The sequence below is a fragment of the Meriones unguiculatus genome, chromosome 1 (genome assembly GCF_030254825.1).
Source record: "Meriones unguiculatus strain TT.TT164.6M chromosome 1, Bangor_MerUng_6.1, whole genome shotgun sequence".
NCBI lineage: Eukaryota > Metazoa > Chordata > Mammalia > Rodentia > Muridae > Meriones > Meriones unguiculatus.
In genome coordinates, this window is record NC_083349.1 from 71,379,339 (window position 1) to 71,407,173 (window position 27,835).

The 27,835-nt window shown below is 47.6% G+C and overlaps 1 protein-coding gene across 2 annotated transcripts in view; it reads right to left on the reverse strand.

The window, feature by feature from the left end:
• Positions 1-27,835, reverse strand: part of Ablim1 (actin binding LIM protein 1) — a 249,892-nt gene that overhangs the window by 180,045 nt on the left and 42,012 nt on the right. The window contains exon 1 of one of the 2 annotated variants that reach the window (XM_060391659.1): positions 3,509-3,870. The exons of the other annotated variant lie outside the window; for it this stretch is intronic. Within the exon in view, the coding sequence (XP_060247642.1) occupies positions 3,509-3,554 (46 nt within the window). The 5' untranslated portion in view covers positions 3,555-3,870. Of the gene's footprint in view, positions 1-3,508; positions 3,871-27,835 lie in introns of those variants that run through there. 2 annotated transcript variants of the gene reach the window in all.

Below are 27,835 nucleotides of genomic sequence, written 5' to 3' on the forward strand. Positions count from 1 at the left end.
CCACCCCTGGGCAGATGGGCTGAGCGCGCCATGGGGAGCAAGCTAGTAAGCAGTTCTCCTCCGAGGCCTTCCCTGGATGATGGCATCTCTAAGCTGAGATGGAGCCTTTTCTCCCTGAGCTAATTTTGTTCCTGGCATTTTCTCACAGCAACAGAAACCCTGGAGCTCGCTGCCCACCAATCAGTGAACTCCAGTTCAGTGAGAGCACCTTTTCAAAACAGCCAGGTAAACGCAACAGAGGAGGACACCGGAGTGGACCTCTGGCCGCCACAGTCACTGTGCACAGACATGTCCATGTCGATGAGTGAATAATGCGGCACGCCAAAGATAAAATAAGTTTTAAAACTAAGCTCCCCATTGTGGGTGCTGTCACAGCCGGCCTCAGTATGTCCTTTCCCCACCCGGCCTGACCCACTGTCTCATGTTGGATGACAGTGCTTGTGGATCTTCTGAGATCATAAATCCTAAACAACAGTCATCACTGTGAACCACACCCAGCACAACCCCGGCTGCCTGTGGAGAGGAGCCTGGTGAGCCAGTTGTCACAGAGAGAACGCTCATAAACACTCCTAATGGCAGACATGGGGCAGAAAGCCTTCCTGTAGATGCTACCAATTAGAGACCACCACAGGGAGAGTAACGCGAAAGTTAGAAACAATAAAGCCTCGGGGGAAGCCCAGAACCTGGAAAGTGTGCGAGCTGAGTGCACCCATGCTGTGGACTTGCGCAGTCAGAGAGGCAGCACAGTCTCCATATGGAAACACAGGCAGACCCCTTAGGCCATTTTGAAATGGTCAATAGGAGTCGCTTGCCACCCCACTGCCATGCTGACCAACAAGCCCACGCGTCCCACAGCCCTGCTGTGACTGCGTTCTGGGACCCGAGCGCTCTGTGCTCCTGCCTGCTAATTGCTCTCACCCCTTGGCACATTCCTGGAAGTGTCATGGCTCTCACTAGCCCATGGTCACGGACACTGGCAGAGGTCATTTGCAGACGGAGCTAAAATACCCTTTTTTTTTTAACGTTTCCTTTTTTTGTATTATTTATTTACTATTTATACAGCTTTCTGCCTGCACACATGCCTGCAGGCCAGAAGAGGACACCAGATCTCATTATAGATGGTTGTGAGCCACCATGCTGTTGCTGGGAAATGAACTCAGGACCTCTGGGAGAACACCCTGGACCATCTCTCTAGCTTATGATACCTCTTAAAGCAGGAAAACTCACCCGGGACTTTCATCCTTTTCCAGGAAACCTAAAAGACACACAGAAGCATTCTTCCCCTTAGTGCAAATGAGTGCTGTGGCAAGAAGGCATGTTCCACGCCAGCCCTCTGATGCTTACCCAGCCTCTCACCTCAGCCTTTCGACATCTGTAAATGACCTCCGAGTCATCGGTCACAGTCAGATCGAAAAGAGGGTGCATAGCCCAGATGCTTCCATTACTATTACTCATATGCAAATACTAGCTCATGCATTGCTTTAGATCTAAAGGGAATGAATGACTGCATCAAAATCTTACTTAAATAACCATTTAACCAGCTAATGCTTTCTAGGCATTGGAGGAGAAGGGACAGGTGGTCCACTCCAGAAGGAAGGGATGGATGAGTGGATGAGCAGGTTTGTTTGAAAACATCTGGGAACTAATTAACGAGAATAGAAATGACGTTTAATCTGGTCACTCAATGTATCCCTTCATTTAAAAAAAGTTCATTTAAAATATATTGCTATGAACAAGCATGTTCATATGCTGTAATCCCGGCCCTCGGGAGCTCAAGGCCAACCTGGGCTACATCATGAAGTTAAGGCAAGCCCAAACAGACAAAAAAGACTCAAAACAACCAGCATACTGCCAACGCTCCCTGTATCAAGCACTGTTTTCAAATACAGAGCAATGAAACCTTTTGTTTTAAACATAAGGTGTGCCTGCCTGATTTTAAATCTTGAAATAATTTGCCAAATTCTAATCTAATTATGACTGAGACTCAAGTTAACTATGGAGTTCTGAAGATACTTTCTTCGGATTCCAGCTGGCAGCAAGTGGAGACCCCAGCTACCTTCAAAATACACCATGGAGTAGAAAGGGGGTCGATTAAAATAAAAGAAAATGATTTTATTTCCAGGTTTAGCATATAAACATAGCATCCATTTATAGCTTATTCTATTTGCTTAGAATCTCTTCTCTCATAGAAGATTTTTCTGAAATTTACTGTAACATTTCTGGAAACCAAAATGAAAATCAATTCTTTATGTAGTACAAATAACAGAAAAAGACCTTGACTTTATTTAAAAATAACACATTTGTATTATCACATCCTATGTATCGTGCGTCATACATGTATTTAAATAGACATATAGCGACCCTGAGACATCGTAACTTTATTGTTATGTTCTCTTTCTGTTAGGAAAATCATACAATTGTAGGTTTGTTTTTTTTTTAAACCAGAAAACATGTCACTACACCCTCATGATCATGTATATATAGTATTTCTATTACAGTTTAGATTCTGTCTTCAAAGAGGGCTAGAGGGTGTGGAAGAATCTTCTGTAAAGGTCAGGTGGCCTCATCCTTCAGTGCAGGTGGGGAGGAGGGAGGAAAACACTGAGAGATTCCTGTTTACACACAGAGCTACCAACACCTTTCAAACCCCCTACTCCAGTGAGGGTCAACCTTCATCTTCCAGTTACTGTCTAAGGCAGAGCAGTAATCAGCATAGGATCATGCTCCTGGACTGCTGAAGCCTGAGCTTTGAGAATCACTGTTAAGAGAGGCCGTGTGAACTTTCCATCAACTACTGTTATGCTAACCCTGACAGGCCTCATGACAAGAGTGTGCACTCGTGAGGCTGCCCAGGCACCCCAGTCCTCCAAGCGCCTGGGAAGATACCCAGGCAGAGCCCGGGAGGGTGCCAGGCTGAGCTGAGTCGGACGCTTAGGAGGGTGGGTTCAAAGCACCCCTGCCTTCTCACTCTCTAATCTCTGGAAACCAAAATAAGCCCCATCCTCTTATCCTGAGGCATCCACATGAAAAGACTCAGCAGTGATGGCTACGGCCTGTGGGGTGGCTGGCAGCCGTGGGGATGGGGCTACCCCCGAAGCCAGCCCCACCAGGAAAGGAAGGCTCTCCGAGGACACGGCTGCAGAGAAAACGTCCCAGGGGCAGCATCCAAACCCAGGCAGAACGCTCAGGCAGACTCGCACGTGTTTGGCCAGCGCCCCTGAGGATGCTTGTGAAGTGCCCAGCAGACGGTCAGCTGGGCTCCTGGACCAAACAGTCCTGCCCACAAATGTCCCCTGCTTATTAACATGTTCAGACCCCTGACACGTGAAACAGACATTTTATATGTGTGTGTGTCTTTGGAATATATAAATTACCATGTTAACATTAAAATAATAAGCATTTTCCTGGCTTTGCTCAGTGGAAAAAAAACCCATATCTTTCTTTCTTGCTAAAGACACAGTCTCCCCTTAGACTTAGAAATGCCAAGTTTACAAAATGACAGTCAAACCTTTGCCGTCTCCAGAGATGTGTTGAGGGTTCACCACTGTAGTCATTTCTGGGCATCAGCCTGTACCAGGCTCTGGTTTCAGCTTTGCCTCCTTTGGCTGTGGCATGCGGAAGGGCTGAGTCCACCCTCAGAAGCTCGGCCGGGCCTAGCTCTCCTCCCAGGAGTCGTGGGCTGAGGTAACTCAGGGAGGGGTGTGTGCAGCAGGTAGCTGCTGGCCAGGGAGGACGGGAATTTCCTGTGTGATTCCAGCACCTTCCTTACCTCCAGCATGCTCCTCCCAACCTCCCCGCAGGCCAAAGGGACACTTGTCAGTGCTCAGACCACTGACAGCACAGGGCAGGAGAGGGAAGGCCCGCCGAGAGCTGACCTAGGGTTTTGCTCCACTTTGCGCATTCCAGAGTCCAGATTCTGGTCCCTGTCATTTCACAACAGCTCAAAGAGGAGGCGCAGAGGGGAGGGTGCCCCGCCCCCACCGGCAGCACTTGTGCTTCCACCTTTTCCTAGCCAGATGGGCTTTTATTACTATTTCTTTACTATTACTGTGGGGCCTTTTTTTTTTTCTTTTCAGCTATTTAGCTAGGTCTGGAAATTGCTCCTTGATAAAGTCCTGGCACAGGACCAGCTTCAAGCCATAGTCTATCAGGTGGGCGCTGGCTGAAAACGGTGACCTTATGCGGTAGGATCCCCTTTACTCAGGAATACCCGAGAACAATGACTTCACATGGAAAGCTACCCCACCCCCAGCTAGGAACACTGAGTCTGACTTGGATCACCCAGTTACTTCCAAATGACTGGGAATTTGCATGTGGGGTAGCTATGGAGACAGAGCTCGAGTGGGAAAGGGCGCTTAGGATGAAAGGCCCCAGCATCAGACACACGGTGGCCTAGGAGAGAGGAGATGACTGGGAGGAAGAATTCCTCCAACAGGGAATCAACCTCTGGCGCCCAGTCCACGCCACTAAGACAACACGTTACTTAAGCCCCTTCCTCCCTACACACGTGTTCGGCAGTGGCTCTGGGGCTAGCCTCGCTCCCAGATCCCCGATTCTCCCTAGTGCAGGGCCACCTCCTGGGACTCAGACCTTGGACAATGTTCTCCTGACTGGGCGAAGCACCAGGCGCCAGCCACAGGCCAGAACTGACTCACTCTCTGATAAAATGCTTGGCATCTGCAGGCATCAGTGGCTCCGGAAGGCCAGTTGCCTTGATGGAAATCTGATTATACCTGCTGCCCGGCAGTCTCCTGACAGCGATTCTGTGTGTCAGCCCTAATGCTTTCTTTCATATTGTCAGTGTCTGGTGGTTTTTACCTTTCAGAACACCAAGTCTGTCGCAGCTGCAGTCTTTATTCTTGATGGCCTTCACTTAAAACATGAAGGCCGCTAGTCTCCTAAATCCCAAAATGTGGAAAAACGTGCGGCTGCCAACCTCAGCCAGGCTTCACCCCCCTCAGCCAGGCTTCACTCCCAAGCAGGGGACCTGAGCTCCGCCGGGAACCGACAGGAAAGCTGGCTGTCCTGATGAGACAGGAGGATCGCTGCCACTCCTAGCCCAGCTAGGTGTGAGGCGCCGGGTCACAGAGAGACTGTGTCTCATACAAAATGTAGATGGTGCCTGAGGAATGACACATGAAGCTGTCCTCTCATCTCCAGTTGCTCATATGATCAGACATGTGTACATACATACAACATACATGTGCACATATACACACAAGTGTGCATACACACAACACACACATGCGCGCGCACACACATACACAGAGAACGTGGAAGGGAGGGAAGGAATGACGTCTACCACGCCTCGTCCACTTTCTGGGGCTGAAATCATTCTGGCTAACAGTGTGGCTTCCTGCCACACAAACAGGGCGACTGGGAACAGAGAACACTCGGCACTGAAAGTTTTTCGCCAGGACAGCAATTCTCCCGGGTACCCTCCTCCACACATGACCTCGGTTTAACCAGACATAATTTGCTTGGCCATTTATTAGAATCACACAAACTGTTAAAACACAACCGCTCTGTAGTTTAATGGCTTTGGCGGTACCTTACAAAAGCAGGGATCCAGGTGTCCCTCGCCCAATGGAGCAAGGTCACCTTTGAAGTAGGACAAGGTGCTTCCTAAACCCTGTTTCTCTAACTGCTCCTGAGAAGGTGGCCGTCACAGGTAGATCAACACGTCAGAGCACTTTCAGTGGCACACGCACTGGCCTTTGAGAAATGCCGGATTAAACATTGTTGGACGGCTCCTTTGCCAGGTTTAATATTAATACACCCGTGTGTCATGTAACTAAAAGGAGAAGAGGATAAAAAGCATTTCATAAATTTATCTGGCCAGAGTAGCTCTGAGCCTTGTGTAACATTAACCACAGTTTCGAGTGTGCCATTCTAAAACACACTGGAAGGAATCTGAGAGAAACTTTATGCTAATGTTTAAAAGGCGAAAAGAATTTAGGGGCGTGCCAAAGGCAGCACAGGAAGTATAAAGTCCATTTTTGTGCTGGGTTTTGTCATTTGAATGGCTGTAGTGGGCCCGTGTGACTCTGGTGGCAGTAACATGTGGCCATACACACATACACAGGCCTGTGGCACCGCTCTCTTGCCCTGGGAATCACACACTGCAAATACCAAAGCTGACAACAGATAGTGCTAGAAGACCTGGCCGAGAATGGCTTTGCGGCTGCAGCGCAGAAGACGAAGCCAGCCAGCACGTACTCTCTGCTCAGCTGTGAGTGAAATATAACACACCACAGCACTGAAACGTCTCAGGGTCCCTCACCTCATCTCTTAGACTAAGCAGAACAGATAGAAGCCTGAAGCAAATTGAATTTCATAAGAAAAATGGCTCCACTATGAAAGCCAAAACTGAATTTATCAAAAGGTCATACTCAATAAGGAAGAAGAACCTTCTGGGCCTTATCTAGAAAGACAGAGAAGGATGAACTCGTGTTCTAAAGATGTCCTGCCCTAAGCCCTGATGAGCAGCCACAGCTACGAGGACTGAAGGGATGGTTTGAGAGCTGAAAGGGCCATGCGGTTTACCCCACAGGGCAACAGGGAGCTGAGACCAGAAGCTCCGAGGCACGCAGCTCTCTCTCCCCACTGCTAGACCCCATGGCCACCCCCACCTCCAAGCAGCACCCACGAGTCAGTGTTGAGACTGGAGCATCCATGGTATGAAGCTTCCTAAGATGTCAGCTCCTACTGTGTATGTCTCTATAGATCCCAGCTTCACAAACTGCAAATTGAAGGGTCTCAGTTTTATTCTGAAATGACATTTGCTGAAGGCTTGTATAAAGATCCTCCCCTTCCTCCCTCCCACCCATCTCCTTCCCTTCCTTCCTGCATTGGAGATAGAACCCGGAGCCTTGTCTGTGCTATCCTCACAGTCTGTGCCCGGCACTGCAGCCCACACCGTTTCTTTAGAACACTTTGAACCTCATCACCTCCACTGTGAAACTGAGGTAAGAAGAGTCAAAGAATTGCCCAGGGTACTCCAAACAAGCAGTAAGAACTGGTGCATTTGCCTTGTGAGGCAAAGGCCCTGGTTAATGTCCTTTGGACAGAGGAAGGAAGGGAACCTGAGAGAGAAAGATCTATTTCCAAGGTCACTGCTCTGAGGCAGAGGAGTGGGGACTTGAACTAGGGTCTGCAGGGATGGCTCACTGCCTTAGTGATGGAATGATCTCAGGGCTCCATGCCCGCACCTCAAAGCTTCTCTATAAAGTTCCGCTGAGAGAGTACACGCAGACCACGAATCAACCAATGCCCACCCAGGTGACTGCGTAGACTTGGAACACAGAAACTACCCCAGAATGCTCCCGGCAGTGGTCATGTGATGTGCTCACTGCCTCTCCTGTGAGGCCCAGCAGGCTCCAGCACTAAGGTTTCCACAGCTCTCTCCTCCCCCTTGCAGCCCTCATTCTGCCCCGGCTCTTAGGTTTTACCATTATAGAGAAATAAAAGCACTCTCTGTTCCCTAAAAAGGAAAACAACAACAACAGGCATTTCTCTTCGGGGTCCTTTGTCATCACTAAGATGAAGGGGGACTCCAACCCCAGGGCCTGGGAACACATTACTGCCCAGCAAGGAGACAAGCTGGGCAAACCCTGGGGAAATCACATGACTTGCTACCGTGTGGGCTTTCGTAACTTGTGGATGAATTACATTTTCTTTTGCCTTATGCGTGACACCTGACACAGCAGTGGCAAAGTACTCCAGCTGAAGCGCCTCCCCAGAGCGCGCAGGCGAGCAGAGGGCTGCGTGTCACAGTTTCTCTACTTCTCACAGGCAGGGAACAGAATAAAGAGAAGATGCGTGCCTGCTGAGGAAATGCTACGATGTCTCTGTATTGGTCACTGCATTTCCAGAACCTTCTCTCCGAGAGCTGTGCTCAGAGTTGATAAGAAGAGAAAGCGTCCTGAGTTACAATAAAGTGAAATGTTTCCCGAGCCAGCACCTCCAGCTCACCCCCCTGGGATATGCTGGAGGACTTTCCACTTAATATTTCACATTTTCCTGCCTAACAACTCACTGACAATAACAGCCTTCACGTCCAGTCTCTAACGAGGACTGTTTTATTCATGTTCTCAGGCACACTAATTACTCCGAAAACTTTTCCTGTTGACTTGGGGAACTTACAACGTCTTATCTCTGTTTTGCATTCAGATTTTGTCTCTTCCAAGAACATCATTTCCTCATTCCATCAAAGGGAGCTGGGTTCCTCACAGACTGAGTCAAAATCCAGAAAGTTACACTAAATAAACCTTGTGCTCTGCTCTCTCCCATGATCCTCCACAATTACCCCCAAAGACTTTCAGATCAAACAAGAAAACAACAACAACAAAAACCCTGCAATCAAACCTTTCCAAAAGCCAACACGGAAGCAGCCTTGTGTACGGCTGTTTTCAAGGTTCCTAATAGCCCAGACCCCTGTTGCAACCATGGCCATACAACAGCCTGTTCTATGTCCTAGAGCACAAAGCCAGGCTGGAGGGAGCCAGAAGGGAGGCTTTCCACCACGAAGGCCAACTGCTTGACAGAAACTCTGGCGGCTATTCCAGGGCTGTTAATCGGGAAGAATGGGCAGGCTCCACTGCAGCCCCTGCCTGAGAAATCTCAGCTCTTGTGCTTTGTCTTCTGGGCCTCCAGGTAAGTCTTCATTTGAAGAAAGGGGTCATCAACACACACCAAATTATTCCCACCTTGCCTGATCCATTCACTTGAAAAAAAAAAAAAAAAAAGGAAAATGCTGGCCAAGAGCAGAGTCAGGTTCCAGAGTGAGTGACCGTGGCAAGCTTTCCCAAGCCCCAGGCTCTGAGCAACAGGCACCAACACACATGCTCTACCCAAATTACCAGACATGGCACACTCAGCTCCTACCCTACCCAGCGTGCATTGCAGCTCCATGTAGGCCACGGTAGTGGCGGTTGTTACTATTATTAGCATTGTAAATGTTTTTTAAGCACAAGGTGATGAGGCTGGAGACAGAGGTAGCTAGAGCCTTGCTGACTCAGCAGGAGGAAAGAAAGGTTCTGCAGTTGAAGGTAAATCAACAGCAGATTATATTTGGTTGATGGGAGTTGAATTTACACGTGAATTAGGACAGAAGCAGTGGAAAGGCTGTGAGCCCTCCTCAGGATCTTTCTGCTTTCTGTGACCTGTGCTTTTACAGGCTTCCTTCTTAAAGGTTTGTTAGGCAGTCAACTACAGCCGAGCTGCCTGTGTGGCTCCAGCCCAGGTGCGCTCAGAGAACATCCCCAGTTTCCCCTTCTCCTGCTGGCCTCTAGGACCGCTAGTCAACAGGCATATCGAGGGGGACTGTTTTGATTGCTGATTGAGAGAGGCCCAGCCCACTGTGGGAGGTACCATCCCTGGGTGCTGGACTGTATAACCTGGTTATCAAGCATCGTCCATGGGTTCTGCTGTACTTGGCTGTGAGTCCCTTCTCCGGACAGAACTTCTGCTGTGTGTAACAGCGAGCAGGCCTGCCTCCACGCTCCTGTTTGAGCTCCTTGACTTCCCTCAGGGAGGTTATGATTTGGAATTGTACACTGAAATAAACCCTTTCCTCTCTAGAGTTGCTTTTGGCCAGTGTTCTATCGTAGCAACTGGATGAGACTAGAACACAGGGTAAGGATTTAGTGACCAGTCTCTGATACATGGTGATGTCCAGTCAGCATTCTTTTAAAGTATTGTTTAAATATTAGACAGGGAGGCTAGGGGCAGAAAATAACAAGAACCTGGCCAGCTTTAGGCAAAAATTGAAGATGACAAGTTTCTGGCCTTTAATGGAAATTGACAGACAATAATCATTGGTTCTCAATGGTGGAGTATAAAATCTGAATCAGCTTTTCCTACCACACAGGGCCCTGCCACTCACTCAAAGCTCTCCCATCCACACAGGGCCCGGCCACTCACTCAAAACTCTCCCATCCACACAGGGCCCGGCCACTCAAAACCCAGACACTGTAGCATCTCCTTCACCTGGAACTTGCTCGAAATGTAAAATCTTAGCCTCCGAAGCCACCTTCCTGCACCAGATCAAAGTCTGCACTGTCACAGGTCTTCCTGGGAACTTCCGTACATCTCATGGTCGGAAAGGGCTGAACATTTGTAAGTCCAAGGGCTAGGCCCTCAGTTCTGTAGTCAGTCTCTGACCTACATCGGATAGGCTGTCATGGCTGGAACAAGAAAGCAGATGTTCCCCTATGAGACAGAACAACCCTTCAGGAGGAATCTCCGGCAACTGACCCACTTGCTAGTTATAGTGGTGATTTAAAAATACCATCACTGCACTTATTGCTGCTTATCACCAGCAGCGCACACTTGCTGAGCCCTTGAAGTGCACAGGGAATAACAAAAGCGCTTTCTATATGTCCTTACTAACACTCATATTAGTCTTTGACTTGCCATCACTATTCCTATTTTAAAGACGTGTGTGTTAAATTACATGTATGCATATGTGTCTGTGTGAACATGAGTGCAAGCGCCCGTGGAGGCCAGGCCACTAGAGCTTGAGTCACAAACAGCACCCTTTTGGTGCTGGGAACTGAACGGCAGTGTCCTGGAAGAGCAGTATAGGCTCTGAATAACACGCCACCTCTCCAGCCCCTGTACCCATTTTTCAGATGAGGCCACAGGCACTTAGGAGAGCGGCGTCACTGCTCAGGGCCAAGTTGAATGGGGAAAAAGATCTTCCTCAAGTTCTCTGCTGCTACACTTTCAAGCCATACACCTGACATCAAAACCGATCTCTGTGAGGTGGGGGCAGTGGTGGCTCCGTTAGGGTGAACAAAAGTGAGTCACTAACCAGGTTTATGACAGAGTGAGGTCTCTTAGGACCTAACACTATTTTTTTAAATTAGAGAATTCTGTTGCCAGAAATTCCTGTGACCGTGCAGTAACTTAAAGAAATGGAGTCCACACAGGAGGGGGTGGAGCTCCGCCCTGACAAGCGAAGGGGCATGAGATTGTGATCTCAGAACTCGAGAGCCAGTTAGAAGGTTGGCATCTTCCCTCACCACAACGCGCCACCTTCCTGCCCTTGCCTGAGCCCTCACCATTGCGCCTCAGCTCGCATCTTCCTCAAGGGTACTCCTGCACATCCGGGACTTCTTAACTACAGCTGCCCTGATTCTACAGTCAACTTTGATATCCACACAGCTGACAACTTGGCAAGATTAAAGTCTCTCCCTGAGGGTCAGCAAGATGGCTCACAGGGTGCCTGCCACCAAGCCTGACGACCTGAGTTTGATCCCTGGGACCCATGAGACAGAGGAGAGAAGAGAAGCCACTAACTCCACATGTTGTCACCTGAGTCCCACATGCACTTCGTCCCCAATGCACATAGAACCGCTCCTTCATATCTCCATTGTGAAGAAAGTCAAAGAAACAGGTTTCAGCAGCAGCAACCAGGGGTGTTTGCCCAGGTCTCTGTGAACACGTTCCTTTATATCCTTGCCTGGAGAGGGATGCTGGAAAAGCACCAGCAATTGTGCAAGGGTGCTCTGCTAGTTTCCTAGGCCACTAGAATAAAGCATGGGCCACAGAATCCATCCTCTTGCAGTTCTAGAGGCTGAAAACCTGAGGTCAAGAGGTTGACAAACTTGCTTCCAAGACTTTCCTTGACTTAGGGATGACCAGTGTCCTACTCCGTTTTTATTGCCAACTTGTAACAAACTGAAGTTGCCCAGGAAGAAAGAACCTCAGTGGAAGACTTGCCTCCATAAGGCTGTCCTCCGGCCACATCTGTGACGTTGTCTTGAGTGGTGATCAGTGTGGGTGGACCTAGCCACTGTGGCTGGCACCTTCACTGGGCAGGTGGGCCTGAGCTGTGCGAGGAAGCTAGCTGAGCATGGGTGGTCCTCTGGGGTTTCTGCTCCAGTCCTGCCCCAACTACTCTCTGTGACAGACTATGACCTAAAGGTACAAAAGCTTCCCTCGCCTAACTTGCTTTTGGTCAAAGTATTTGATCACAACAGCAACAGAAAAGCAAACCAGGAGAGCTGCCTAGGACCATGACCCCAGCTGATGGCCAACACTGTACATGCATAGCTGTTGTCCATGATGGCGTGTGACATGTATCTAGACCCTGCCCCCACCCCTTTTGAGTAAGGACATCGGTAATACTGAAGGAAGTTCCTTACTGGTCCTACTTAAATGAATGACCTCTTCATCAGCCCTGTGGCACACTGAGGTGCTGAGTTCTGGGTTGGGCATGAGGGTTGCTGGGGGCTGTAACTCAATCATAATACACTCTCAGTGACTTTTTTCACACATCAATATGATAGCCCGGGGCCACATAAGGGTTCTGCTGTGGTTGGGGCTCAAGAAGAGTGATAGGCTAGGATACTTAGTGACTCCTCAGAGTGCTGGAGGAGAAACAAGAAGAACGGAGGTGGAGTCAGATAAAAAAACCATCTTCCCTTCTCTTTTCTCATATATGCGGTCAAAGAAAAGCAGTTCTCAGCTTCCCCATAGCCAACACCACCTTCCTCCCCACTCCCCGCACAGCTCAGCTTATGTAAGGACAGGTTTTTAAAGAATTTAGGTGGCACTTACAAAATAGTCTGAGTCAGAGACACGAACAGTCACTAAAGAGTGCAGTCTGGAATGATGAGCTCCAGAGTGGCAGCTTGAGAGGCCTTGGCCACCTCAGGGCAAGGCCGCCCCAGGGGCCAGCACTTGGGTTCACGAACAGCTGACCTGCCCGGCAGCAACGGGAAGAGAGAGCACCTGCCATCAGCCAGCCCACTCAGCTCAGGGCAGCAGCCACGGATGCCAGCAAGGAGCAGGAAGAGAGCCAGCGCCGCCAGGCCCTGCCAGAAGGCTCCTACACACGTGATGTGTGCAAATGGCTTCTAAAAAGGAATTAGGTATTCTGTGTTTACAGGCATCTAAACCACGCTACAGTGGAGACAGAACAAGACAAAATATCATTGTCTATTAATGGTTTACCCATCACTCAGTTCAATAAGCCAGTTGTTTAAAAAGCCTTAATTTTTAATTTCAGTAACTAATTTTTTTTATTATTAGTTACATTTTATTAACTCTGTATCCCAGATGTATCCTGCTCCCTTATTCCCTCCCAAACTCACCCTCCCTCCCTCAGCTCCTCCCTGCCCCTTTCCAAGTCCACTGATAGGGGAGGACCTCCTCCCCTTTCGTCTGGCCCTGTTTTATCAGGTATCTTCAGACTGGCTGCAAAGTCCTCCTCTGTGGCCTAGCAGGACTGCTCCTCCCTTTTGGGGTGGGGAGGTCAAAGAGCCTGCCATTGAGTTCCTGTCAGAAATAGTCCCTGTTCCCCTTACTATGGGAAACCAATTGGTTATTGAGCTACCACAAGCTTCGTCTGAGCAAAGGTTCTAGGTTATATCAATACATGGTCCTTGGTTGGAGAAACGGTTTCAGAAAAGAACCCTGTGCCCAGATATATTTGGTCCTTGTGGAGCTCCTATCCTTTCCACGTCATACTAACTCCCCTTCTGCCGAAGGTTTGGTTATGAGTCTTAGTATCTGATTTGAAACGCTGCTAGGTAGGGTCTTTCAGTAACTATTTTTTACATCATCAGCTTTTGGATTTAATTCTCAGCCTTTTTCCATATCATTCTGAAATCCCATACTTTTAATTGGGATTTGACAGGATAGTAATCAGTATATGATACACATTTTAGGGTAAGAATGCTTTTAAAGCAATATTTCCTTAGATATATTAAAAGTTTGGTTTAGAACTCTCTTCATATTCAAACCATCACCATTACAGAGGAAAATCCCACCAGAAATGAAGAAAAAGAACTAATCTCCCAAGAAAACCTTCTCACTAAACTTCCTACTAATTTATTTAGATTAAAAAGATTCCAGGCACACACAATACAGCTAAGTGATTCTAGTGGAAATTCAGAAGTCCAGAGACACAGAGATGATCTTAAAAGCATGAGAGCAAAGCAGATTGTGCAAGGAAAGGGCTTGGGCAGCTGTCAGACTGGCAGCTGATCTGATGGCACGGAGCCCAGTCTTCCAAGTTTTCAGGGGAAAATACCAAAGACAACACACACACACACACACACACACACACACACCTTGTACATCTATTTCTGCAGTCAGAACAAAAAATTACCAGCTATGCATGAATTCTATGAATTCCCATGCAGCCTTTCTGAACGTGTTGCTGAGAATTCCCTCAAACAGTAAAGGAAGTGACTGCTAACCAAGATGCCGAGGAAAAGTGCACTCAGTTTAGAAATGTGGGGCAGCAGCTCTCGCACCATCAGTGCGTCCAGGGCAGAGCACAGAGAGGGAGGGCTCCAGAAGAGCCCTCAGGGAGGAGGGCGTCACCAAACGACTCACGGCTAAACGGCTGACGGCCTTGACTTGAACCTTCATGTAAACTAAAAATCTCAACAAGAAAAGGATTTCCTAAGTAAGATGTAAAGAAGCACACTCCCGAGAAAACAAGGGCTGTTGGAAACGCACCTTCGACTGCATTTTGAGAAGGCTTGCATGGCCTTTCAGAGCAACGGTTCTCAACCTGTGGGTCCTGACCCCTTTAGGACCCAGCGACCCTTTCACAGTCACATGTCAGGTATCCTGCACCTCGATATTTACATTATGACTCACAACAGTAGCAAAATTACAGTCATAAGGAGCAACGAGATGATCTGATGGTTGGGGTCAATGCAACACGAGGAACTATATTAAGGGGTCCCAGCGTTAGAACGGGTGAGAACTTCTGCCTTACAGACAGAGGTAGTGCACAGAGCAGCACCCCTCAGGCGGGGGCCGGCTCAGTCAGACACGGGTGTGGAGCTCAGCTCAAGCACGAATACCTACAGGCTGGCGCCACAGTGGGAGCTGAGAATTCCAGAGGAAGGAGGCAAAGCAGGGTGGCTCCAGGCCCAGTGAGAGAGCCTGTCTAACAGATAAGGTACAGAGCAGCTGAGGAGGACACCCAACACTGACCCCTGACCTCTACCTGCACACCGATGCTCCACAAGAGCACACGTACAAGCATACGAACGGCAGGTCCTAATGTCGGAATGTTTCCTTCTGTTGCTTTAGTCTGTTACCATTGATAAAGCAAACTACCCGAGGCTGGGCCTTTTATTCTAAAATGGGTTTATTTAGCTCACAACTTTGCGGGCTGTGAGTTCAAGCTTGAGTGAACTCAGGGCCATCTGTTTGGCCGCTGGTGGGGACTCTATGGCAGATGGTGCGATAGGAAGCCAGAGAGATTTGGGAGCCGTGCTTTCCTGTTATATAACCCACCTGTTTTTAAAAGCAGGGCCTCGCTGCGCTGGCCTGTACTTTGCTATGTAGATGAGGCTGGCCTGGAACTCAGAGATCCACCTGCCTCTGACTCCTGAGTCCTGGGATTAGAGGCGTGTGCCACTATGTCCAGCATAACCCACTTTCAAAGGAGCTAACAGATGTCTCATGAGAATTACATCAATCCTTCAGTGAGGGTGGCTCACAATTGTGTGTACTCCAGGTCCAGGGAAGTCAATGCTCTCTTTGGCTTCCACAGGCACCAGGCACACAAATCACCCATACACAAATGTTTTTTAAAACATCAAATTTATATAAAAAAAAATAACATAATTGCTAGTTGTGGAGGTATATGCCGATTATTCTAGTCCTTGAGAGGTGGAAGCAGAAGATCATGAGTTCAAGGCCAGCCTGGGCTGTATGACAATTCTGACCCTGTATTGCAAAGCCATGAGCTTGAGCTGTACCTCAGTGTGGGGCAGTGGCCTAGCATGTGGAAGGCTGTGAAGCAGCTCTCCTGCACAGGGCAAATGAGGCCTCAGGCTGCCAGAAACTGTCTGCCAAACAGAAAACAGGTGCAGAACCTCCAACTGCAAAACTCACACAACTCCCAAAGGGAGATTTGCAACTGACTACGCACACGAAACCTTCTCAACGAATTGGTTTTCAGGACAGTGTGAGGCGCAAGTTCAAATCACTGTAGGTCAATACTGCACCCAGCAAAGTACCACCTGTGGGAGCACCAGTACGAAGGAAAACAAGGAAAACCTTCCCTTCAACATCATTACCTAACGTTTGACCTAGAAAACCGATGTTTATCCAAGAGAACCAGCGCACATCTGCAGACAGCAGCCTCCAAGCACGCCGACAGGCTGGAGAGATGGCTCTGAGGTTCACACAGCTTGCTGATCTGGAGGGTGGAAGTCCGGTTCCCAGGACCCACGTCAAGTGACTCAACTCCAGCTTCAGGGACTGAAGGCATGTGGCCTCCGTGGGCACCTGAACACATGTGCACACGCCCACATTCACACACATGTACACGCACAACTTTAACATAACGATAACAATACGTCTGAGATGAAAGTGTTAAGCCTGGCCTGTTTGTGGGGCAGAAAGGTGCTCGGGGGTGAAGAGCACTTGCTGCCCTCTGAGGGAGAGCAGGTCCAGTGTCTCACGGTCCTCTGAGACTGCCTGTCCAGAGGACCCAGTGCCCTCTTCTGGCCTCTGTGCTCACATGCGTAAACACGCGCGTAACCGCACACACATATGCACGCACACATACATACACGCATTCCCACACACACACACACACACACACACCGTGCGCACACACACATACACGCACACATACATACACGCATTCTCACACACACAAACACACCGTGTGCACACATACATACACGCACACATACATACACGCATTCCCACACACACACACACACAAACACACCGTGCACACACATACACACACGCATTCTCACACACACACACACAAACACACCGTGCGCACACACATACATACACGCATTCTCACACACACACACACAAACACACCGTGCGCACACATACATACACGCATTCCCACACACACACACACACACCGTGCGCACACATACATACACGCATTCCCACACACACACACACACCGTGCGCACACATACATACACGCATTCCCACACACACACACAAACACACCGTGCGCACACATACACATATATAAAAGTAAGAACAAAATCTTAAAGACCTGGAAGATCAGTGTGTGATGTTTATTATATTATTTTATTTACTTTTTTTAACTTTTAACTTTTTAAATTTTTTAATATTAGTTACATTTTGTTAACTCTGTATCCCAGCCGTGTCCCGCTCCCTCATTCCCTCCCAGTCCCTCCCTCCCTCCCTCAGCTCCTCCCTGCCCCTTTCCAAGTCCACTGATAGGGGGGACCTCCTCCCCTTCCATCTGACCCTGGTTTATCAGGTATCTTCAGGACTGGCTGCCAAGTCCTCCTCTGTGGCCTAGCAGGGCTGCTCCTCCCTCGAGGGGAGGGGGTCAAAGAGCCTGCCATTGAGTTCCTGTCAGAAATAGTTCCTGTTCCCCTTACTAGTGTACCCACTTGGATCCTGAGCTACCATGGGCTACAGAGGTTCTAGGTTATATCCATACATGGTCCTTGGTTGGAGATACAGTCTCATAAAAGACCCCTGTGCCCAGGTATATTTGGTCCTTGTGGAGCTCCTGTCCTCTCCAGGTCATACTAACTCTCCCTTCTTTCATATGATTCGCTGCACTCTGCCGAAGGTTTGGTTATGAGTCTTAGTATCTGCTTTGATACACTGCTATATAGAGTCTTTCAGAGGCCCTCTGTGGTAGGCTCCTGTCCTGTTACTTGTTTTCTCCTACGTCCAATGCCCATCACATTTGTCTTTCTAAGTGAGGACTGATCATCTAACCCCAGGTCCTCCTTGTTTATCTTCTTTAGGTATATAGATTTCATTATGTTTATCCTATCTTATAGGTCTATATAAGTGAGTATATACCATGTGTGTCTTTCTCCTTCTGGGATACCTCACTCAGGATGATCTTTTCTAGGTCCTACCACTTGCCTGCAGATTTCATGATTTCCTTGTTTTTAATTGCTGGGTAGTATTCCATTGTGTAAAAGTAGCACAATTTCTGTATCCATTCCTCAACTGAGGAACATCTGGGTTGTTTACAGCTTCTGGCTATTACAAATAAAGCTGCTACAAACACGGTTGAGCAAATGTTTTTGTTGTGTACTTGAGCATCTTTTGGATATATGCCTAGGAGTGGTATAGCTGGATCTTGAGGAAGCGCTATTCCTAGTTGTCTAAGAAAGCGCCAGATTGATTTCCAGAGTGGTTGTGCAAGTTTACATTCCTACCCTTGTTTACTTTTATAATTAAAAAATATTCAAACATCTCTAAGGAAAAAAATATACTGAATTTAAAGCCTAAAAATGCCTGCTCAGGTGTTGAGAATTATAGTACTTTAAAATTTCCCCTAGCTAATGTTTTGTTTCATTCTTCCTTTTTCAGTAATGAGATACCAAGTTGCTAGTTTGCTGTTTTCAAGCTTTTCTCTCTAAGTACCACATTTCAAATGAGGGAAACCTTTATTGTAAATAGCAAAAAAAAAAAAAAAATATATATATATATCCATATATATGGATAACTGACACCGTGTTATCTTTTAATACATTGGCTTTTGAAATATTGAAGATACATTAAAGAGCTATTCATGTATTTTAATAAAATGAATGAAACTTATGAATCTGGTGAAGATTAAACTGAAGAATAATTTACAGAATTAAAGCATTTTGAATGGAGAAGTGATTCACTTGTATTTAACATCAATGGTATTTTATGTTCCTTGCCTGTGCCCAGTGCTCTGACTTGAGTGTGTCAGCACGAATGTGGATGGCGCGGCACTGGGCGTAGCTGGAATTACTTCATATGTGATAAATCAGTTCCCTTTCCAGAGTTTCCCTTCACTTGTGGGGCATTTAAAAGCTCTTAAAATGCTTGTTCTCCGGAAAAAGATATTTAAAACATTATCTTATGGGTTGACTTTTTAAAAAATAAGAATTATATCAGCCATCCGTAGCTTTTACATGAACTTCAGGAGTGCACAAAAGAAATAAGACCTTTGGAAATCCCTCAACTGTCTATATAATCTTGATCTAAGTAAGACTTGGTAGTCCTGATGCATGAAGTAGTCTCTGTTGAAGAGTTTTACAACCTAAGAACTAAAATCCTTTATGTTTCTCAGCCTAGAACAGCCTTCACGTTCCCTGACAGATTCACTCTCCACCCAGTAATCAAAAGCACTCACTTGCCTGCCACACTCAGTTCCAAGTTCGATACCCTACTCCAGCCCTTCTAATCCCACCCAGCCCTCTGTCACTATAGAGCCTAATCTGACTTGTACCAGATTTCTCCTGTGTGAGGCCTCCAATAGACCATGTCACAGTAATGGTGGAAAAAGAGATAGGCGTTTCCTTGTGCCTGTTTCACAGATGAGAAAGCAGAGACTGAGGTGGGGGAAATAGCGTCCTGACTCTTCACCAGGCAGATGGCAGTGGCGAACGCCTTTGATCCCAGCCCTTGGGAGGCAGAGGCAGGTGGATCTCTGTGAGTTAGAGGACAGCCTGGTCTACAGAGTGAGTTCTAGGACAGCCAGGGCTACACAGAGAAATCTTGTCTCAAAAACCAAGACAACAGACAAACAAACAAGGAAACAAATAAATAAAAAGGTCTCTTTGCCTCCAGTACAGGGTTGACACCAGGTTCCTGAGGATAAGATTGCAACTGAAGACATTCACCTGGACAGAGCCAGAGTGTCCCCAACAGTGGCCGGGCATGGCCCCCTTCCCGCCCCCATGATCAGATCCTCACAGGGAAGCCTCCAGGGCTTCTCCTCAGAAGAGGTGCTTGGGTCCTTTTAGACCCAGGGTCTCACGGAATCTTCATCCCTATAGAGTCTATGGCTTCTCTTTGTGGTACAGTAATGTTTCCATGTGGCTTCTCCAAATGTCTCCATCCCTGTCCCTCCTTCCCAATTAAAGTGCCCTCCCCTTCACAGCACCTGTCTCCCAGGACACACCCTGAACTACTCTAATCCAAACCACATAAAGACACAACACACAAAACAAAGTGGAGGCCAGTACCCCTGACGAACGCAGATGCCAACATTCTCAATAAAAATACTTGCAAACTGAACATAAGCATCTACTCAAGAAGCCAGCAAAGTCAAGCTGGCTTTATGTCAAAGATCCAGGAATGGTCCAGCAAGTGTAATAAATCATATAAATGAATTTAAAGACCAAAATCTTGAGATCATCTCAGTAGATGCAGAAAAGGACTTTTACAAAACCCAGCATCCTTTGTGATAAAAGTTCTGGAGCAAACAGGAACTGAGAGAACAAACTTCAACACAATAAAGAGTATAAATGGCAAATAAGAACATTTATTTTTTATTTTTTTGAGACAGGATTTTTCTGTATAACAGTCCTGGCTGTCCTAGAACTTACTATGTACACCAGGCTGACCTTGAACTCACAGAGATCTGCCTGCCTCTGACTCCCGAGTGCTGGGATTAAAGGCATGCACTACCACACCCAGCTCCAATAATTACTTTTTAAAAGTAACTGTATACTGTTTCACAGTTGTATATTTCCATTACCTATGCATCTGCCCTGGCTAGCTAATAATGTAGAATTCCATAAGAACAATCCACACTGGCAGAGATTTCCTCCTGCTTGCTTCAAACATTCCATGAGCTGATTATAGCTCACTTATATTTCTTATCATTTTCTACAAAATGATTCATATCAAAGGCCATTTTTGGTCATTGTGGGGGAAGGGAGGATCAAGCAGACAGGGAAAACCAGGCTCTCTCCCCCTCAGCGGCTGTGCCATCCTAAGTCTTCCTGAGCTTACCTGGGAAAGTAGGGGCCCCTGTGACAAAGAGAACCCACAAGTTCTTCCCAAAGATTTAGGCACTCACTGAGTCCAGTGAGGGAAGGAGCAACTTCAGTGCCTGTGACGCTGATGAACTTGTGGATCCAAACTAAGACACGGAGGCAGAACGGCAGCTAAGATCTTCCTCTCAAATCTGGTCTAATCCTTGGACTAAACACAAGTTGAATCAGCTCCAACGGGAGCCCAGAGTGTCTGCTCCTTGCCACGACCTCCATGTGCAGAGATATGACATGATCTGAGATGCTGTTCCTGATCATGCTTAAGACTTCCTGAGAAAAACAACAATTTTTCAATGCCAAACCACAATGGAAGAAAGAATTCCAACCTGACTGGAAACACCCACTATCAGCTATGTTTTCAAGCAGTTACTAGACAGCAGTTTACTAACAAGCTGTGAGGCTGTAATACAAATCCCATAATCCCTCTGGGATATCCTCTCTTAACTCAAAGTCAACAGAGGCCCTGGGGGACCTGATGTGATCTTGGGGATGGGGGGCTGTGCATGTTGAGTCACGTGGTCAGAATGTGAATGAGGACAAGGCAGACTTTAGACCTTGGAGAAGTGAAGGGATAGCCTTAAAGCTATTGTTTGCAGAGGGCTAGGCCTAATGAAGACAGACAAGCAAAGAGTAGTTGTCTGAGGACAAGTAAACACAGGTGATAAGCAGAAAGTGTAAGAAGCCATTCATTCAATAAAGTTTAGACAGATAAGGACACTGGAGCACAGGATTACCACGCTAAGGCAGCCCCGTGGGATCAGAACAAAGCTAAGACAAGAAGTCTAAGAAAATGCTGCCACCCTTTTTTCCAAAGAAAGATTATTTATACAATCATTTTGCTAAGCATGGTGAGGCCTGGCTATAATCCCAGCACTTAGGAGGTCAAGGAAGAAAGATCGGGTGTGGAAGGCCAGCCAAATACAAAGAAAATTTGACGCCAGCCTAGGCTACATGAGGCCCTGTCTCAAGAACCAAAGCAAACTAAAGAACAAACAAATAAATCATCTTTACAAATAGCTTTATGAAATATGTTGTTCTATGCAAGAGAGGAAGGCAACATTGAGAAAGTGGACCAAGTGTTAACACATTTCATGGAGCTGTTCCCCTAGGGGGAAAGGCAACAGGTTAGGGGAATTCTGATCCTTGGGAGTCATGCTTTTTCTCTGAGGGTTTGCATTCGCTGAAGTTTCCAAACCTTGTTTTCAAGTGGTGAAAGACTCCAGTCCCCTTTTACACCACCTCAAATCTGACCCTCAAAAGGAAGCTGAAACTTCTGTGTAAAGAATAACATAGAATTGGGCATGAATGGGGAACAGCGGCCGCAGCCAGTCAGTACAGCAAGGGAGAAGAGCGGAAGCCTGGGGAGCGTTGTCCATTTAAGCACGAGCCTCTTTCCAGGGTGGACAGCTTCTCTGCGAGGCTCCACTAACAGCATCAACAGTGTCACCCTTCGCAGGACTTGTGCCAACTCATCCACTGCCCTATTGTCAAGGTTTTGTGGGGACACTCACTATTCCCACAAACATCTCTTAGTAATGAAACAGCAAGTCTGGCCCCAAGGAACAAGCCGATACGTATAGTCCACACACAAGGACACAAACAGTAAGGGACACACGTGCCTGTTAGAGCTATGCTTCCAACACAGATGCCACACGGCGCCGGCCTGCATTAGCACTGGCGGGAGCTCGGTGACAAGAGGTGACCTTTGGGGGCAATATTTTCCTAAAAGCCAAGAACTGGCTTGCTCTGTGGCTTGGCTCAGGACGGTTCCCTGGGGTGTCACTATCCAAGCTCTAACTTGTTTAAGAGAATAGCCTGCTGCTCTGACTCATTACATCTAAACAATCGCTCCCGACCTTCCAGGAAGATGTTAGGGCACCACCTTCAAGTGGGTAAAAAGGCACGTCAGAGCCTGGCAACCAGTGCTGCAACAGGGAAGTAAAAAATTAAACACTACTGTGTAACTCATGCCTTTTCCAGTAACTGCACACACACACACACACACACTGAAAAGATACAGATAAAATTAATTTTAGTCATTATTTTATTAAAGGATATCAAAAATACTATCATTTCAAAAGAACTCCATGTGGCCACTAGCCACAGAAATCCCACCAAACAGAGACGGTCACACCCCAAAGTTCACCAGTCACAGGGCTGGGGTGCAGCGGTGTCTTAGGGTTCCTATTGCTCTGATAAAACACCAGGAACAACCCAAGAGGCTCCATTCCAAGGCTGTAAATAGGATGACCAAGCTGGTCCACGCTCTCAAGTTCATGAAGCCTCTTGGCTTGAAAATTCCTTTGGTCCAGTCCTCTCTTGATGCTCTTCCCAACACATTTGGAACAGATTAAAAAAAATACAGTAAAGAAGAGAGGAGAGAGCAGATACAGCTGGGATACAGAGTTAATAAAATGAAACTAATAACAAAAAAATAAAAAAATAAAAAAAGGAGAGGAGAGAGCCGGGCTCTGGTGGCACATACCTTTAATCCCAGTATTCAGGAAGGCAAAGGCAGGCAGATCTCTGTGAGCTGGAGGACAGCCTAGTCTACAAAGTGAGTTCAGGACAGCCAGAGCTACACAGAGAAACCCTGTCTCAAAAACCAAAGAAGGAGGAGAAGGAGGAGGAAGAAGAGGAAGAGAAGAAAAAGGAAGAGGGGGAGGAATAGTCAATGAAAGCTCTCCGGAGCCCAGATGGGCTGTGTTTGGTGAGTGCTCCCATGGCAGGAGCACCGCCCTGGCTCCCACCCCAGTAATCCCCAAACAGGCAACACAATAGAAATATACTTTTCCACTCCTAAGGTCATTCTAGGCCAGGTTTCCTGAGTTTCCCAATCCCCGCCTGAGTGTGTGTGTGTGTGTGTGTGTGTGTGTGTGTGTGTGTGTGCTCGCCTGCGCACGTGTGCACATGCACAAATTTGTGTACTTGTGGGCAGGTGCTTGTGCCTGTAAGTGCGTGAGCGTAGGGAACAGAGGTCTAACTCAGTGGCTGCTTTTGAGAAGGCCATGTGCCCTGTTTGGGGCACAGAATTCCTCAGTGGGCACAGGGCTTTCCCGTTGGTCCAGGCCGGCTGAGCAGGTAGTCCTGGCGTCCATGCTGTCTCCTCGGCACTGGGATTCTGAGGGCACACCACACTGTCGCACCTGGCCTTTTGCTTGGGTTCTGGGCCTTGAACTCATGCTCACATGGGAAATACTTCAGCAGTGGAGCTGTTTCTCCAGCCCCACAGTGAGTTTTTTGATGTTTGTGTGACACATCTGAAAGCCAGTGGTGCTTACGCTGCAGGCTCCTCCCTGCATCCTGGGAGAAGCACCAGCCTGTATTCACAGGGTCAGAAGACACTTTAATCACAGTCTTTTATGTGGATCATGTCTTTTCATTTTTACCTTCCCTCTTTTAGGTCAGCTTTGGATTCTCACTGGTATTTGTACCTGTGGATTTTTTTTTTTTTAATATCTTGGCTAATGCAAGCGGAGCAGGTGATATTTTTAGTTTGAGATTTCATGGAATATACGTTTGGAGCTCATGATCTCTTCCATGCATAGTTGTTGCTGGTGGCTATTCATACAAAATGTCAAAATAATATCCACGAGCACTCCTCAGGCCCAGAGGCCATCCGAATGTGCCCACAGCACCTGGTTCTGCCGTATTCGATGGGAAGGAAAACAAGCTTCCCGCAGAACAAAGTAGCAGGCTGGCCTCTGAAGCAGGATCCCACAAACCCAGTGCTCATCCACATAGAACAACACTGTCTCCTCTCCTGTCATGGAGACGAGAAGTGATAAAGGTTCCTCCCACTTCACGGAACACCTTGTGGAGTGGAAATGGCTGAATGCTGGTGTTGATCTGAGACGGCAGCGGTGAATATATCGGTGTGTAAATCACTTGTTTTCTCTTCTAGCTCCAACAATAAAGATGAAGTTAAGTCAATTATACTTCAGGGAAAATCAGGGGGCGTTTTTTTCTATACATGGACAATATACAAAACTACTGTCATATGATGACCAGACGATATGCTGTCCAAAAAACCGTCAGTGAGAAAGCAGTGTCATTAAAGGAAGGTCACAACGCATTTATTTTCCTAGTTTGCTCTCTGTTGCTGAGAGGGAAGCTGACCATCAAGGCTGGACTCAAGTGGGTGCAGAAACTAAAGGAGCCTCAAATGTTGTCATGGAGAGTCATGCCGCAGCGCACAGCGCAGGGACAAGGGCTGAGAGTGGGGTGAAAGGCTTTCACCCCCTGCCTGTGCTTCTTCAGCATGAAGGGAAAGATGCATCCATGGCAGGGAGGGGCCAGGATGCCCACCCCTTACCACTGATACATTTACTGCTGATAGACCCAGGGATAAGAGGAAAACCAATGCCTTCAGCTATGCTCATACAGATGATCCCAAACTTGCTCCAAAGGATATTTCCAATCTGATGCTCATATAGATGACCCTCCTTAAAAAAATGAGCCATAACACAAAACCAAAAGTCATGAATCCAGGAAAAGAACTGATAGGGACAGGAGGTGTGTTGAATTGACAGGGGTAGGAAGGAGAAAAGAATGGGTGGAAAGAGTAATATTACACATCATATACATTTATGAAATTGTCAAATAACAAAATGAGTCAATAACTTAAAATGGGCCAGTGAGCTGGCCCAGCAGGTGAAGATGCTTGCCACGAGCTTGACAATCAGAGTTCAGTCCTGGGATCCACACAGCAGAAGAAAAGAACAGACTGTGGAAAGTCCATTCTGATCTCCACATGTGGGTCATCGCACACATGTGCCCACACACACATAGAAATAAAGAAATGTAAAATATTTTCTAGTGTAATTAAAAGTACAGTCTAGTAAAAGCAATAATGGTTCCTTTTTAGCCCAAAGTTTACAACATAGAGCTCTGAGAGGTTTTTGTCCCAACAGGATGGACACATGATGTGGTGGTTTGGACGAGAATGTCCCCCATAGGTGCAGTATTGTAGCACCTGGTCCCCAGGGGGTGGTGCTGTCTGGGGCGACCACAGAGCCTTCAGAAGGTAAGCTTAGCAGGAGGAGCTGCATCACTGCAGCTGGGCTTTGAGTTTTTATAGCCTCAGCCCATCTACCATCCTCCCATCTCTGCTTCCTGCCACATTCTGCCCCTGCTGCCATGTGTTCCCTGCCATGATGCTGTCGATCCCTCTGGAACCATACGCCAAAATAAACTTTCTCCTCTAACTTGCTTTTTGTGGGGGGATTTTATCACGGCAAAAATGAGAACTGTAATAGGAAAAGACCACAGCCAGTTCTAGGCTAGCTTCATTTGCACATCAGCAAAGCAGCCTTTGCTTGCTAGGCTACCCAAGTCAGGCTGGCTCTCAGGGCTTTGTTTTCTACTTCATGATCCCATATCATGAAACAGTAAGCTAAGCGACTGGAAGAACTGGGAAGTGACAGTGCCAGCCACACGATGCTCATCAACACTTCTAATGAACTGTGGAGCGGAGCCCACTGAATAGAAATGTCCGGGACTTTTTGATGAAATGCTGAATGCTTTCTGCAAAATTGCCAGTGCTTTCCTATGGGTACATCGTAACAAACGCCTTCCTCTGTGGGTCCAGCCTTTAGGAAAGCGCACGTGCTCTTGCCCAGCTAGCTCTCTACAGCTTGTCCATCACACACACTGTTCAATAAGAGGACATTGTCACGGAATAAGAACACCTGGGAAGAAGCTGCCAATTCCAGCCACACTGTCGGTGTCATGGGCACGTGTGGTACTCTCTGACATGGCAGAGGAGCAGGGCTGAGGTCTCTGCTCTGGATCCAGAGCAAGAACAACCGTCTTCCAGTGAGACGGCTGAGAGGCAGCTGCAATCACCAAGAGGTGAGGAACGGGCGAAGGCATTGCTGGAGCTTTACAGCATCAAGATCTGGCAACAAACGGCGCATTCCAGAGGAAGCAAGGCCAAGAACAAGACAGAGGGAATGGGAAGATAACGAGAAGTCACCCTCGGTGGTTTCCAACCCAGGGACACAAAGTTAAAGGCTTCTAACCTCTTTTCCCTCACTGATCTGCATGTGGAGAGAGCATGGCATTTCATTGGCTGCACTACAGAGCTTTCCAGGAGCTGTCACTGTGCCGGTATTTCCCCCCTCCATCCTTGCTCACTGGGCAGGCGTATCCCCCTGGAGGGCAGTGTTTCAGGAGACTCTCCTTCTGTTAACAGAGCGTCCCACGGCGAAGGATCAGTTCATCTTCCTGTCAGGGCCCACCACCTGTTAGCACCGTCGCACAGAGCACAGGGTTCTCTCTCAAAATACAAATCAACAAAGACAAAAACATCCTAACTTGGCCTTTGACGTGGCCTTCCAGAAGTTCCCAGAGAGGAACAGCAATAAGCAGTCTGCCCCCACCAACATCTGATTTCCCAGAGCATCCTGCCTGGGGTGCACGGCCTGCAGAGGCCTTGCTGGGCAGCTTTGCTGGGGACTAAGAGCCTTCCCTTCCTGTTTATTAGTCGAGGGCTGGAGCTGGTATTTTAATTAACTGCGTTAGATCACGAATCATCATGGTCTTTGACCTAACATGTCAGTGTGAAGATAAGGAAATCAAGTTCACGGCGGGTGAGCGGCTTGCTTCTCTCAGGTCACACGGCTAAGCAAACCATGCTCACGCCTCTAACAGTGCAGGACCCCAGCCAAAGAGACTCAAGACTGTCAGCAACAGGACTGCCAGGATTCTGACACCTGGACGTGAAAGCTGCGCTTGAGAAAGATCAGAGACTCCAGACATGTGATGGCATGGAGACACATGCGATGGCATTGTGATCTGTACAACTGTCGTTCTGGAGTCAGAGCTGGACAAGTGTAACCTGTAACCTGAGCAGGCAACCCCGAGGAATGTAAGCTGCCAAGTGCCCCTGTGCTTGCCTTGAATCACACACACACACACACACACACACACACACACACACACACAGAGGCATCACATATGCATGTAAACACACTCATAACAATTGGGGGCACCAAAGTCAATAGTGGATTATTTCACCTAAACTATTTATCTACACGCTGTAAAAGAAGTGAATAAGTTGACTC